At 40.5% G+C, this 15,477-nt stretch overlaps 1 protein-coding gene across 17 annotated transcripts in view; it reads left to right on the top strand.

Annotated features, from left to right (window-relative positions):
• The window catches only part of C2CD5 (C2 calcium dependent domain containing 5), a 76,748-nt gene extending 63,298 nt beyond the window's left edge, over nucleotides 1-13,450 (top strand). For 5 of the 17 annotated variants that reach the window (XM_031443984.2, XM_064479098.1, XM_064479097.1 and 2 more), the window contains 5 exons: nucleotides 6,057-6,107; nucleotides 7,010-7,111; nucleotides 8,414-8,604; nucleotides 11,310-11,456; nucleotides 12,146-13,450. In XM_031443984.2, the coding sequence (XP_031299844.1) occupies nucleotides 6,057-6,107; nucleotides 7,010-7,111; nucleotides 8,414-8,604; nucleotides 11,310-11,456; nucleotides 12,146-12,277 (623 nt within the window). In that variant the 3' untranslated portion in view covers nucleotides 12,278-13,450. The remainder of the gene's footprint in view (nucleotides 1-6,056; nucleotides 6,108-7,009; nucleotides 7,112-8,413; nucleotides 8,605-11,309; nucleotides 11,457-12,145) is intronic. The other 12 variants (XM_031443981.2, XM_064479099.1, XM_064479103.1 and 9 more) reach the window with 4 other exon arrangements.
• Nucleotides 13,451-15,477: the final 2,027 nt, after the last annotated feature.

The raw sequence follows: 15,477 nt of genomic DNA, 5'->3' as shown, positions 1-15,477 counted from the left end.
ACCCTGAAAAGTTTATCTGTACTTTTTTTTTTTTTTTTTTTTTTTTTACAGTTGTGTAAATTGTGGTCCATGTTGCATGCTAACTTACCGTCTTTGCTTCCTTGTGTCTTTTCAGGAGAACATGGGCTAAACTATGTATATTAGAAAAAGTTATTCCAAAGTATTTTGGAAAATTGGAGGACAGAATGGGTTTTGAAAAGGTCTGAAGGGTGTGAGAATAGTGTTACAACATGAAGGTAGTCATTGAGCATTGGAACATTTGAAGGAAGGCTTTGAATAGAGGATAGAAGTAGCTGGGGAAAGTTAAGCTCAGTGGTTTAGAGGAAATAGGTGGGAGGGAGAGAGGTCAGAGTGCTAGGAAGAAATGCTCAGAAAACCTCTGCTCTCTTTCATGCAACCGCAAGGGGCTTAAAAGTCGACTACCCCTGATAAGTAAAGAAATACATAGTTTTTTTTTTTTATAGTTTTGTTAGATCAGTTATCTAACCTGATCGAGCTTTATGCTGAATTCCAAAAGCCTTGAATAATTATTTATTTTATTTATTTTTCATGTTCTCATCACAGATAGGATGATTTATTAAATTTTTTGTTTCGTCTTAACACTGACAGTAGTTTCAAGAGCTGTGCACAGTATGTTTATCAATATTTCCATCTTTTCACTTGTAGATAAACCTTTCCTTATCGTTTTGTGTTGTTGAAAAGGAGTATTATGTGAAGAAAAGATGCTTCAGTTACATGTGTCCTAACTGACTGTGTAGAGTAAACCTGCGCCTGAATTGTCCATCCGTGTTCAATTTTTTTCCCTCCATCTTTTGTTATATGTGGTTTTGTTTCTCAAGGTAACAAAATAGTTTGATGGATTTCTCAAATTTATGGTTGATTTGGTTTTACCTTGCTAGTTATCTTGATTTTTCTGAGTTGAAATATTAAAAAGTGTCGAGCCTAAACAGTTTCTTCACGGACATTATCATGCGAAGGTCGTCAGGGTTCTTTGATGACTTCTGTGAGGAGCACAGGTGATGTGGCATCAGAATAAATTGCTTTTTAAAATATGAGGCTGTGTTATGAGAAAAAAATGACTATAGCAAATATTTTATACCATTTTCATGTTTTTTCCTCATCGTTAATGTCTACATGTCACCTTTCTGAATATCTACCACTTCACTGCAAAATGGTTTTTAAGAGAATTTTAAAATGACATATATAAAAAAAAAGAGAACACATATAGTAAAAGTGGGGAATATGAGTGAATGTCATCTTGGTGAAAATTTTTTAAAATATCAGTAAGACATTTCTCATAGGCTGTAATTAATCGCAAAAATTTTATGCATGTAATTTTTATAAAAGGTTAGCATGTTACATTAGATACATGTCTAAAGACCCGAATCTCGAGATGTTTAGATACTGTGGAACTTAAGAACTTATATTAGACAGATGTGTGTGAATCATATACCATATAAATAGATCTTTAATACTTTATAAATCTCATCTATAATGGGATAATAGTTTTCATTAAAATTCTGAGCATTGAAGGCTCTAATGATTAAGTCAAATTTAGTTTTTATATACTGTTGGATGAAACTGTATAGAGGAAGAGTTCTTTTGTCCCCCCGGTCCCTCAGCCGTGTTCCTGCATTCATTTTTCTTCATGCTGGGGTGATATTCTCATGTTCAGTGGCAGGAGCTATAGGCTGGCAAGAGTTCTCTCTTCACTGAGCAGTTGCTGACTGATGTGACAAGCAGAGGTCAGATTCTGGATTTCAGTGTAAAAGAAAACAAGTTTGCTTATAGCTTCAATACGTTGTACTCCATATTAGGTACCCACGTTTCAAGTTTTTTTATCTTTATTTTATTGTACGCTAGAAGAGTTACTTTTTGTTAAACCAATTTCAATTTTAAAAGAGAGTTTAACTTTTAAAATGTAATGACTTGTCACATGATTTTAAACTAGTAATTAGAAATATAAATTTATAAAAACTGTGAAAGTTAGGTTTTATTTTTTTCCTGCCAACTAATGATTCTGATTTCTTACAAGTGTATGTAATTCTTTATACTAACTAAAAATATTTTTATATATTAGCACTTCATTGCATGTTTTCTCCCTCTGTGTTATTTTTGTAAGATAATATTTTGTCACTATGACCAAATGGTGGCAACAGGAAAAATTGCTCAAGTTCTCCATGTTATTGGTGGCCACAACAATCAGTTGGGGTGGGGGATACTGAAAGGGGAGAGAAGCTGAGGGAAAGGAGAATGAGAGGAAAACAGAAACTGAAGAGTAGAAAACATGAAAAACTCATCCAAGAAATGGGAAGGGAGGAAAGGGAGATTTGATGGAGATGCAGGGATGAGGAATTGCAGCTTCTGCAAGGCAGCTTGAGGGCAGAGAAATCCAGAGTCAAAGGGAGAGGGAGTAAAAAGCACAGAAAATTGAATTGAAATTGAATTGACAGAAAACAGGGATTATTTGGAAAAAAAGATACAAAAGATGGGAGTGAGAGGAGGAGTGAATACCTGGAAACAGAGGAGGCAGGAAAATAGAAGATAGGGGTTGAAGAAGAAAGACAGGTGGGTTAGCGTGTTGTACACCTGTAGTTGGAGGCTTTCCTGACCCACAGAGAGCAGTTAATTGTCTTGTCACTTGCTGTGTGTGTTACCTGTGTATTGTAGCTGAATTGCTTTTCCCTAGTGGAATATCCAGATTGAAGCAGTTTCTGTCTTTCTCTGTGCCTTAGTTAGTTTTAACTGCAATATGGCAGTTTTTTTTCCATCAGTCCACCGATATTTGAATACCATTGTGGACCAGGTTTACACTGAGTGTTCATGTACATTATTTGTTTAACTCAACCATTAAGCCAGATTTTGTAGTTATATGACATAGCTGATCAATGCATTAGAGATTGATGGAAATGCCTAAATGGATATAAAGCCAAATTTTGATCATAATAATTTAAAACTGAAACTGCTTACATAGATCAATAAAACATATATTTTAAAGATCCCAGATTGCATATGTTTTAGTCAGCTAGAGAGTCTTTTCAGAATTTGCAGGGATTTTTTTCAGTGTTAATAATTCTCTTTTAAATTGGATAAGACTCTCAATCTGGGTAAGATTGTCTCAAATATTTTTTAACTATTCAGAGCAAAGATCGTCTGTAAATTCTAATGGTAAGTTGTCAGATGAGTAGTCAGCGTGAAACCTTACCAGAGCCAGCTCACACCTCTGTCGTTGGCGATGACAGATTATTCAGGACAGTGGAGAATTATCAAACCTTGGAAGCACTGGAGCACGTGTGATTGAGGGAGGAAGGATTCTTGCCACACTTCTTTCTGTTTGCCATAAGTATGCTCATTTCCACTAAACTGCTTTTTAACCTAGGTTAATCCTCCTCCCCATACCGCGAAGACTTGTTAAAAATTGCTAGAATGTACTAAGAGAATCGGAAAAGTGTGTGGTCTATTTGCCTTACTTTCTAGGGTTATTTGGGGAGAGGGGGATCATCACTTACTGGTGACTTCTTGAAAAGCAAAACTGTTCAGTGGGAAAGGATAAGGGGGTTGCTGCGGGACCTAGCGTGTTGGTCTCAAACTCTTCCACGTAGATGTTCAGATGGTCAGCACTGAGCATCAGCTCCTCAGCAAAGCCCCAGAGACTTTTAGTAAGATTTCTACCCCTGAATATGAAATAAATTCTTTATTTTTTTTATAAGCACTGGCTTAGAGATTGCATACAGATTTACTTCTTTTCAACCAGAATCACTGCTTTGTCATCGGGCCGGACAGCTTCTGTCTGCAGGACCTACTCTTTTGAAAAGCCTGTTACCTGGGAAGCCGAACTGCTCAGAAAGAGCGAGTGACTGAGAGTCTGAGTCACTAGATTATTTGAGGTGTTCAGACCAGTCCGAGGTGCCGATGTCCGTCTGCGGCCGGGACCAGCTGGCCTTGGGCCTTTTCCCTGAGAGAGAAAGTGAACATCATAGCGAGCACGTTGGGGGGGGACCCCGCTCCCCTTCAGTGAGGTCAGGTTTCTCCCTCAGCCTGTCCCTTCATGCCGCCGATGTAAAAACTTTATTCTTTTCAAATTTCACTTCAACCACATTCATACTTGAGGGCAGGGAATAAATACTTTCTCTCACTTTTTTTCTCCTCTTCCCCGCCTTCTGTAAAAAGTTTTTTGGGAAAAGTGATCAGTGTGCTAAGTGTCCATGGTGAAAATGTCAAATCCGATGAAAACTCATATAGTCCAGAATAAAGCTCCGTTCTCCCTTCATCTTCCTTCCTAAGAGGCAACTCTCGTTAACAGCGTCTCTGTCTTTGCAAGGATACCCTGTTTATCCTTTTTTTAAAAAACACAGATATTCTACAGATCATTGTATACTCTTGTTTTGTCCACTTGACACAGTTAGAGATGGGAACAGATACCTTCTACATGGTTAGACTATTTCCGTGGACGTTTGCCGTTAACTTACACACACTGGTTACTGGGGAATTTCATATTACCTAGACAGTATCAAGGTATAGAGGATCATTTTAGTAATGTTCACTTTTGCTTTTAGTTGTTCTCTGCTGTCCCCACATTTTTTAAACTTTTCATGGCATACCTGATGCCAACTGTATGTTCTGTAAGTCTATACTCACCGCATAGGACACATGAGAGCCCTGGGGCATGTAAGCCTGGGGTGGGCCGTTTGCTGCCCCAGCTTCTGCACTGGGTCTGTTTGGTCCTGAGCTGTCCCTAGGGGTCTGGTAAGCCTCTGACGGTCAGTTCTGTCCTGGTCTTCTTCCTCCTGGGCTTCCAGTGCCCCTCAGGATCCTGAATCAGGAGGACTCTCCCCGTCTAGGTGTACGGTCTGAGGGCATGATGGTCAGGGCGCATCCTCACAGTCACTTCGTGGACTCACCCAGTGATGCCTTTTACTGGGCAGCTCTGTATTGTAAGAGGAGTGTCAGGCCCTGCACACTCTCCGGTATTAGCTCGTGGTCACCTGCCTTATAAAAATGGGGGTGGGGGTGCAGGCAGTAGGTACTTCCACTGCACCCAGCTAGCAGAAACGTGCTGTACAAATCGTATTTTTGAGAAGTATAACTTTTATTAATTGAGGAAGATGACCAAAAGATCAACACACAAAGCAGGGACAAAAATATGTTTTTACTTAGGTTATCATTTAAAAAAAAAAACCCAAACCCTGGCTGACCCAGATATTCTTAGTGTTTTTTATGGGCTATTTCTGCCTTGGCAGCACTATTCTCTCAGTTATAAAATCCCTTGAAACGAAAATTCAAATATGCTAGTGCGGGTGGAGCCTGAGCACTAGAAACAGATTACAAAGTTTTCTTTGTAGTACTGTGTAAGTGCGTGCAGTTCCTTAAGTAGCTATTCTAACGAGATGAAGCATCAGGGAGAATTCAGGATGCTGCTTTTGTGAGGCTCCTGGAGAGCGAGTGATTCTGGATTGGGATTCCTGGTTATTTCTGCAGAGACCAGTCACCCTGTCGTTCCACAGAGTCCGGGGGGCTCCAGAGAGGGCTGTCGGTAGGAAAGGCTTTGAGCAAAGGGGCTGGTGGTGACGGGGTGGGTTGGGCTGGTGAGCAGTTGGTATTTATCTGTGAGACATGGGCCATTGCCTTGTGTGTAATTTTTAATCTTACTGGCTTCTTTCCTCCCACAAACATCTCCCTTCCATGTTTCCTGTCAGATTTCCTTCCCAGTGCACCGACTCTTCTCTGTTCCGTGTTCTCACGTCCTGTGGCTTCCATCCCACTAACATTTGTTACTGTGTGGACATTTCCTCACGTCTCTGGAGTCTCTGAAACGCTTTTTGTGTTATAGTAACAAGTCATCTTTCTTGGCACGGTATTTGTTAACTGAGCTAGTTTTCCTGTATCGATAGAAACCGCGTTTTAAACCTAAATATCGTATTTGGTTTGCTTTTATAATGACGCCGTGAAGATTTCCTCCTATTCGCCTGGCTTATAGAGAGAATTAACAGAGCAAAGAAGAGATAACTGGCTTGTTCTTAGCATCCAAGCTAATGTTGTTCGTATTGTCTTATTAGAACACCTGGAGAGTGCAAGTTCTAACTCAGGTATACCAGCTGCACAGAGAGGTGAGTTTGTCTCATTAAGCAACTAGTCACCAAAGGTGTGAAATTCTAGTGTGATGGTGCAGAAACATACGGACATCGGAGAAGTGCCCCGGACAAGGGAGTAGACACCAAAGTGTGGCTCTGTTGTAGTTGGAATGTGCCTTACAAAATACTAATTAAACTAACATTTAAGGGTTTGGTTTTTTTTGGCATTTTAATAGTTTCTCAGTTTCTGAAAATAAGATTTTAGCCTTTTCGCATTATTTTTTCAGTAATAGTAAAAGTTATTCTTTTTCAAAGGAGAACTTGTTAGGTACACACTTGTCCCTCACCCCATGTTATCAGAAGCTTAGCTGCCAAAATCAGACATGGAAATAGAATATTGACAAAAATAACCCTTTGGCTTTCCTGTTACTGCTGGTAGAAAGAAGGTATTTTAATAAAAGATAAATTCACTAGTGATTTTTTTTCATGTATTCTTCAATATACAGTTCTCATTTTTATATTTGGTTTTAGGATGGAAATAGGGAAGGGAATTACTCACAAAGTTTGGATTGTAAATTAAAGTCCTATGTGACTATAACAGCTAAAATGTTGTAAAGTAAAAAGAGTGGGGAAAGAAGTTAGTTAAAACCCAGCGTGCGGTCCTTTCACTGAGCTGTTAGACCCACTTCCCTTCCTCCTAAGCGACCACACAGCTGTGACATCACCAGCGATGCTCTGCCAGCTGAGAACCTGGTTTTGCGCAAATTAGTGTCTAAAGCTTGACTCATTAACGTTTCTCCTGTCTGACTTGAAAGGGACCCTTTTCCCCCTAAGTTACAGTTAAATTACGTCATCGGAAGCAGTGTTATGACGAGTAAGAGACGTCATCCATGTTTTTTCTTTGTTTTTTTCTTTTGTTTTTCTGTCTGTGTTTTCAGCGACGTCAGTTGATTACAGTTCCTTTGCAGACAGATGCAGCAGCTGGATAGAGCTCATTAAACTGAAAGCTCAGACCATAAGGCGCGGATCGATTAAGACAAGTAGGCGGAAGTTTCTACCACGTTTCGATCTGAGAAGCACATCCCTGATTTCCCGGTGGTGAAGGCTAGCTTTACTGCTCAGTGATAACATTGCCAATCAGCCACGCGCTGGAGTGTGAAAGCTGCAGACCCTGCTGGCCGTTTAGCAGAAGTTCCCGAAGGGCCTTTAGATTTGTTCATTTTGACTGTGGGCTTGTGTTTTTACAATTTTACCTTTTGTGAATGTATTCTTAAAAGTATACAAATAGATAGTATATCGTCTATTGGAAAGAAGTTACGAGGTCCCTTACGGAAGAGACCCTCTTCCAGGACCCAAGGTGCTAGAGAGTAAATGATGTTTGTCAGTTTACGAAGGGTGACATCCAGAGTGACAAAAGGGAGAGGAAGTAGTCAGGTCTCATCTCACTGCCAGAATCAGCGTCATTACTCGTATGTTCTTTATACTCCAGGTGTTTTGGCAGATTTGGAGGTAAATATATTTAAGTAAAAGAACTTACAGTACATTAAAGGGACGGAACTGTGTTTGAGAGGGACGATCACAGGGTACGGAACCAGCCAGATCTGGTTATGAATCCTGTAAGTGCCGTTTTAAGAGCTGTGTGGCCTTGGGCAAGTTATTTAGCTTTTGTGAGCCTTAGTTTCCTCACGTGTAACGTGGGGATAGTAACACCCAGGTTGCTGGGTTGTAAGGATTATGCATATATGTGTCTGGTTTATGGTAGTTATTCGCTAAGTGGTCGCTATTGTTTGTTCTTTCATGAACAGTCCACTTTCAGACAGCCCAGGTCATTTGTTAAGGTTTTTTAAATCACGAGTTTGAGCAACAAGGTTTGGAAAAGAAACCTACTACAACTAGTTATGATAAGGTTTATCTACAAGTTGACAATGATGAAGATGTCTGAAAAAAAGGTGGAAAAAACTGCACTGGGAAATATAACAACTTTCACACTCTCCTTGTAATGATTTGTTCCCACAGCAGATAATTTTTAATGCTTGACTGCTTTTTCTTTTTCTTCACTTAATAACGATCATCGTGTGTGTAGCTACACCGCATCAACATTTTCTTTTGCAGGAATGCCATTTTTCTTCCAAAAGATTCCATCCCAGCCTTTCCTCTTATGTTTTTCTTTCTCTCTCTATTTTTAATTGCATGCAGTGCATGAGAATTTCTTTTCTTTCATGACATGGCTTAGCCTCACAGATAGCTGAATGTTGTCACCGCTTATTTGGAAACCTTAAGGAATAATTGAATTACCAGCATATGATCTTGATTCTTTTTTTTATTTTTCTCTCCCATTTCAGCTGTGACAGTCGAAAAAGCGAGTCCAGTGGGTGAAGGAAATTTCCGGAATCGTTCTTCGCCACCTTGTGCCAATTCTACAGTTGGGGTTGTTAAGATGACACCCCTTTCTTTCATTCCTGGAGCAAAAATAACTAAATATCTTGGGATAATTAACATGTTTTTTATTCGGGAAACCACTTCTCTTCGTGAGGTAATTTTATAGTTGTTATTTCATCGTTTTTTGTGAATTTCCTTTGATTGAAGACATCAAAACCAAACAAGTTTCAAATTGGTTTTTTTTTTTTTGACCAAAAGTCTCTCACACACACACAACACACACACACACACACACACAAACACACACAACATGCACACACCCCTTTTTGTCAGTAACCTGCCTGGATTGGTTCTAGATTAGACTTACCCAGTTTTGCATAGCAGCTGGTGTTATCACAGGAACTGTGTGTTATTAGAAATTCCAGATCCTTATCATATGGTAAGTAAATAAATGTATCCATGTTTGATTAGAGGTTTAAAATAGCCCTGAACACAGGTTGATTTCCTCAGTGGGTATTTACCTGAGATCTATTTAAATAGCAGTTTTTTAGCATTTACATCTAGAAAGAGTAGGACCCTGTATCACAGATGTATGTCTGTGGGAATTGTGTATATAATTTAGCTCTGTGGGTTTTCTCCCTCTGAAAAAGAATGAGGCTGCGTATTTTCTTCCCTTCTCTCCATCCGTGCATGAGAATGCCATTTATTCCAATTCTTACTTTACACTGGGTATCACTAAACTTTAATTTGTTTTCTAAATAACAGCAGTTAAAATATTTTATTTGTTGTTTGTCAAAGTTAAGAATCAGAGTCAGCCTCTTTTATCTTGCATTACACAGGCATTTAAACTCAAGAAAACATATCGTGTCAGGTTTTGGAGCAGGGCTGCTGAGCAAATTAATATTGTGAATAGGGAAATTTGTAAATTATTTAGGTGTGAAACCCAGTAAACGCCAAAATTTACTAAAGTGAATTTAAAGCAGTAGTTTCTGTTTTTGAAAGGTGTGTTCATTACCAACATGACTTAGCTGTGTTTTTTTTTCCTCTCTTGCTTCACCAGCCGTGTTTCTATACTTTCTTGGGAATAACAGCCCATTTACTCTTTTTTTATATCACCCTCCCCATTGTGCCCCTAGCCCAGTGCCCGGCACAGAGGAAAACATAAGACGTTTTTGTGTAAATGAGTGAGTGACTTCGGGCTGATTAAGTAATAGATTGATGTTCCTTTGAGAGAAATCAGTTCTAATTGTGTTGAGATGGAAAAGAAGCTATCTTAATCAAGATATTCTCAAAAACCTTTTAATGTAGCATTAGATAGGTGACACTTTTAAGTCCATTTAAGTTTGACAAGGGAGTTTGGGTGTGAGTCGCTGCTGTAGACTGGTGAATTAACCTTTTCCAGTTGCTCTTAGTAGCATGTGGATGTTGTACCATTTTGAATCCATAAACTTTTATTTCCTCAGTGCCTTCCCTACTGCTTCAGCAACCATACCCCACAGTGCTGCTTCACAGATTTCCCTTTAGCAGAGATTTGTCATACTAACTGAACGGCATAAAATCCCAGAATTATTCATTGTTCGACGAGTTACTTGCTTACAATTATGTAATCTCTTAAAAATCACCTCTCTGTAGTCCTGTTACTCTGCTATCAGAATCTCTTGATTTGAGATGAAGGAGGAAAACTGATCAAAAGTGAAAGAAAAAACTCTCCTGGACTATGATTGAGTTGGGGGCAGGCTGAAACAACTCACTTAATTCCATAATCACAGAGATCCCTGTACAAAACCACATGTTCCTAGGATCCTGTGGCTTTTCAGAAGGATGTGATCTGGTCAAATGGTTTTTCTAACAGTGCATTAAATGTTGCCCTTAACTTCCAATGTAAAGTTGGACATTTCTTCCTCAACTATAAATAACCTCCAATAAAACTTTGTGGAAATTTTCAGTTGAAAAGCATGTTAAGCTGTCAGCTAGCCTTTCATTTCTGTTTTGTTTATGAACGCTGACAAAGTTCCCCACACTACTGGATTTCATTCCCTAACACTTACGTGTGGAGCACGTAGTATTTGCATCTGCTGCCCCGGGTGTTAGCGTGTGCGGTTGTGAGCAGCGAACGCAGTGCCTGACCTGATGGCGCTTACCGTCCAGAGGAGCCGGAGCCTGGTGGACATGAGATAATCAGGCTAGTAGATAATTACTAGTAATAGTAACATAAAGAAATACGGCAGAGGCTATCAGAGAATCTAACAGGGGAACTTAATTTAGGTCTGGTAGGGAAGGTTTCTCGGAGGAAGTCAACATGTAAACCAGGACCTGAAGGACTGAGTACGCATCACCCTGGTGGAAAACTGGGCGAGGAGCCTTCAGGTGCAGGGCGCCCGAGGCAGGGTGGGTGTCACATCTTTAAGAAGCTGAAAAAGACAAGTGTGACTGGAACATGGTTCTTCTTCATAATGGGAGATGTGTGAGCAGAGAAATGTCACTGTTTGTATTCACCATCGTTTATTTGAATGATGATGATGGGAACCATTTGATGGGGGCGACACTGAAGACTGAGGCACTGTTTGGAGCCTTGCTCTGCCATCTGTTTACTAGCTTTGTGGTCATAGCCAGTCGTGGGCACGTCACAGACTCTCCGCGCTTCCCTCCCGTCATCTGTGAAATGAAGATACAACCCATGTAGACACATGTTCAGTAAAGGCTGGCTTGTTCGTTCATGCAACAAATCCCCATTATGAAGAAGTCAAAATGTTCGTCCATTATGTTGAGGTCACTTAAGATGTTCCAGTGCACTCTGGTGTTTCACAGACCCTCGCCTGTGCAGGCGTGGGGCTGATTTTCTCGGGCGTTGCTGTTTAGGAAGGAGGAGTCAGCGGCTTCCTCCACGCCTTCATCGCTGAAGTGTTCGCGATGGTGAGAGCCCACGTGGCGGCGCTCGGCGGGAACGCTGTTGTCTCCTACATCATGAAGCAGTGCGTCTTCATGGAGAACCCGAATAAAAACCAGGTGAGACGTGGGTGGAAACCTCCGCTGGGGGAGCCTGCGGATTTCCCCCGTGGCCTTTTCTCCTCCTGCCCTGTCCCCAAAAAGAGAATTGCTCCTTAGAGCTCTTTGATTCTCGATGCTTAGAACGTATTTTAATGAGCAGATTGATAACCATGATCATATGTAGGTCAGATGCTGTCTTCACATCCCCAGGGACTAGTTATTTTTCTTAAATACCTCTGGAAGTTTTGCTCCAAATGATTGTTTACACCGTCTTCTTGGTGTGTCTTTGGAATACAGCGGTGGCTAAGTGAGGAGGGCTGAAGATGCTCTCGGGTTTGGACTGTGACGCTGCCCAGTTCTAACCACCATCCTGGTGAAGGGTACATGGTGATGGGGCCGCACTGGTCATTTCTAACCAGTAATGTAATTCTGTGAATGGGGACGAAGGGGTGTGGCTTAGGTTAAATTCTAGAATCAGTTTCTTTTGTCAGTAGTGTTAACATAATAACCCACTTACAATTGTTAAAGATCCCTTAAAAAATTAAATAACTGTCTTAATGAGTGTTTTTGTTTCCTTCCCTGTGCGTCGCCTTCTTGTCCTCGGCTCACGTTTCTCTTGGGTCGTTCGCTTTTTCGGCTACACGGCACTGCCCCCAGGAGGGCAAATCGCCGAGTGTGTGACTGAGCGTGCCCTGTTCTTCTTACAGGCACAATGTCTGATAAACGTCAGTGGTGACGCAGTGGTTTTTGTTCGTGAATCTGAGCTAGAAGTGGTATCAACCCAGCAACCCACTGCCAACTGCCAGCCAGCCTGCGCTGGAGGGGAAGTTACAACCTGAAGTCGGTCAGAAAGGAAGCGCCCAGCTGAGTGGCATTCACCTGTCTCCATGGTTTTCTCATTAATTATCTTTCTCAACTTAAAAAGTGAACTTCATTTGAGATGCTAAGAATTGCTACATCTTATGAGTGTGTTTGATTTGTCTGGAATCACTTGGAGGCAGGAGAACTTTCAAATCGTGCCGAGACAGGCAGCCCCGTGGGGCCTTGACCCCCAGTCAGTTCAGGTAAATTTCTCAGAGGACTGTAGCAACGATGGAAGCTGTTTGTAATTTATTTTGATTTTAATAAAATCATAATTTAAAAAATGAGATGGTAAGGTTATCAGGAAATTGGGATAGCTCTCCTAGTATAGTTTAGAAAAACTAAGCAAGAAATTCGCAGTTTGTTAATGAGTAAATCATCCGAATGTGTAATGGGAAAAATGGAGAAAAATTTTCAGAACACTGTGTGGGTTTCTTAGTGTGTGATTTTGATGAGGAATTTGGTAACAACTGAAAGGGAAGAGTGAGTCAGCCATCTTTAAAAAGAAGTTCAAATTCTGCAACCTGTATTCATAGTAAGTCCCAGAGACTGGAAAAGAAAAAGTCATTGATCAGAGCCAGTGTCCTTCCATTGGAAGTTTAAATAATGTCTGTAAGGAAGGAGGGGAAAAAAATACCGTATAACTTTGTTTCTGGCCAAGTTTCAGTTTATCAGTTTGTCTAAAAGAGGCTTGGCTTCAACTGGGAAGAAAAGGCCAGTGAATTTTGTTGAAGTGGTTAAAATATAACTGACCTAGGAGGAATGTAAAATTGTTTTCTCATAAAATTGTACTGCACTCCTCCCAAATAAACAGCATTTTAATAATATCTTAGGGATTTTTGATGGTAAGTCAGACTGTATTTGGCATAGACTCTGGAAATGTAACTTGAATGTAAATACAATGCAGAATGCTGAATGTATAGAGAGAAACTCTTTTTCTGTCAATGCCAAATACGTGTTACAAATGAACCTGCAAAAGTACATTCCTCCTTTGCACAATAAAATTTCTTCATAAAACTCATGGTTTTGCTCGTCCAGGATGGCAGCTGCCCTAACGATTAGGAGTCCTTTCCTGGTTATCACAGGCGTCAATATTTTTCTGTATTTTGTTTATAATTTTATTTTTTAAATAAAAAGTTTATAAAGATAAACGGGGATATTCCTAAATCTCTTTTTTTTTTTCCTCTTTGACCTAAGCTGGTCAGTGGTGGGAAATCACTTTCTTTCTGATCCGCGCCATTCTTTCCTCTAGCCAACAGACATCTTTTGTGCTTCTGCTACGTGTACGGCCCTGTTCTTGATTTGGGAGAGAAAAAACTATACATGTAATTGTGCCACTCATTGCCTTTGGCAGGAAAGCTGCACCACTGAGAGAAAACTTGCGTAGCTTGGGATGAAGGTCGCTTCCCAAAGAAAACAATATTCAAGTTGGGAAAAATAGGCAGTTCCCTGGAATTGATGGGCTGGTTCATAGTTTTATTCATCCATCCATCCGCCCATCCAACAGCTACTTTGTGATTCCTCAGTATGTTTCTGAGTCCTGTCTTTGCAGGGGGTTAATACTGTAACTGTCACTAATTGAAGACCTATTTTGTGCCGTGTCCTGTGCATATATATTATTACTAATTCTTAAAACAGAAAACCAGCTGGGTGGTGTTACTTATGTTTTGGCACGAGCAGCTGGACACTCAGCAGAGGCACAGGCTGATGTCTAGAAAAGCGGGCCGTTTGCGCCACCTCTGAAGCACCGTCAGCCCTCGCCAAGGCCGGCTCCTTCTAGAAAAGCTGATGTTACCTGATGCCCAAGAGCTGCTGCTGTTCCCCGTGTGCAGATTTCCTTAGAAATGCTGGTCATTTTAGACAGACGTGCCGGGACTGACTCTTGGAAATATTGAGGCCGGTTACAGAATTCATTGCAGTTCTTCATTGCTGCTCCAAAGCCAGACTACACAATTTGACCAATACTTTGTTAGATTTGCTGGACTCACTGCCCCACATCCTCCACCTCCTACTCTACCGTAATCCATTACCCACTGGCTTCCATCACCTAATCTGCCCCTGAACCGGACCATGCCAGGGATACAGGTATTGGACATTGCACAGCTGTACTGCAGGATTGGAGAGCTGGCAAGCTTTTTTATGCAGACACATACAGGTTTTCATCAGTGCATGAATGGGATCATGTACACAATTTTTAAAGTGGTTTTATTTTTTACCTTTTCCCCTGGCTTTCTCTTCTTCCCCATCACATCTCTCCCAATCCATGGTAATAGCCTGGTATGTATCCTTATGTATTAAAATACGGGAATGAGGCATAATTTACATTCAACAAAATTAATCTGTTTTTAAGGGTGCAGTTCAAGGAGTTTTACAAATGGATTCAGTTGTGTAGCCAGGATAAAGAACACTTCCATCACCCGAAGGGCCTCTGGCAGTCGGTGTGCTTCCCCTACTATGTAAATAGAATCCCATGTGCTTGGTAACTTTCACTGAGTATAATGGTTTCTAGATGCAGCCACATTTGGGCAACATTTTTGCTATTATGAATAATGCCTTTTTTTAAACATAAGTTTTATTTACATTTCCTATGAAAATTGGGTTTCTTTTCTACAGAGTTGACTTTTTCTAAATGTCGATAATTTGCCATACGTGTGACATAATTTCCCCTTTTTCTGTTCTCCATCTGTGTAGTTTACGGCAGCTTTTGTCATGTCCATAACTTTTACTATGGACAACGTGACCATTCTTCCTTAGATTCCCTTAGTTAAGATGATCTCCCCTTGATTTTTTGGCTGCCTTGAAGGTCCACCAGTTAAACTGGTCCTGGATTGCTCTCATCTTGGTGGCTTCCCCTCAAAGTTGCTACTACCTTCATTATTTGTTATTAGGTAAATGCCATTATCACTTGGCCAGTTTTAGCTTGAATCAGACACCCAAGAGCTTCAAATAACCAGTACTCTTCCCGTGACACCACCCAGTCTAAGAACAAGATGCCCAAAAATATGCAAGCATGAAAGTGTAGGCTGTGTGAAAGCAATACGTTTGTTTACAAACCCTTTTGTAGTTTTTTCCTTTTTTTCAGGGGAGGGTCTTTCAAAGAGGACTCTGAGAATCTAAGCTCTGGACCTTTTCTCCAGAAAAATAAGCATACATGTGCAATTCTGCACACAATTTCAGG

This window comes from Camelus dromedarius, chromosome 25 (assembly GCF_036321535.1).
Source record: "Camelus dromedarius isolate mCamDro1 chromosome 25, mCamDro1.pat, whole genome shotgun sequence".
NCBI classification, from domain to species: Eukaryota; Metazoa; Chordata; class Mammalia; order Artiodactyla; family Camelidae; genus Camelus; species Camelus dromedarius.
This window is presented reverse-complemented; position numbering and strand designations above follow the sequence as displayed.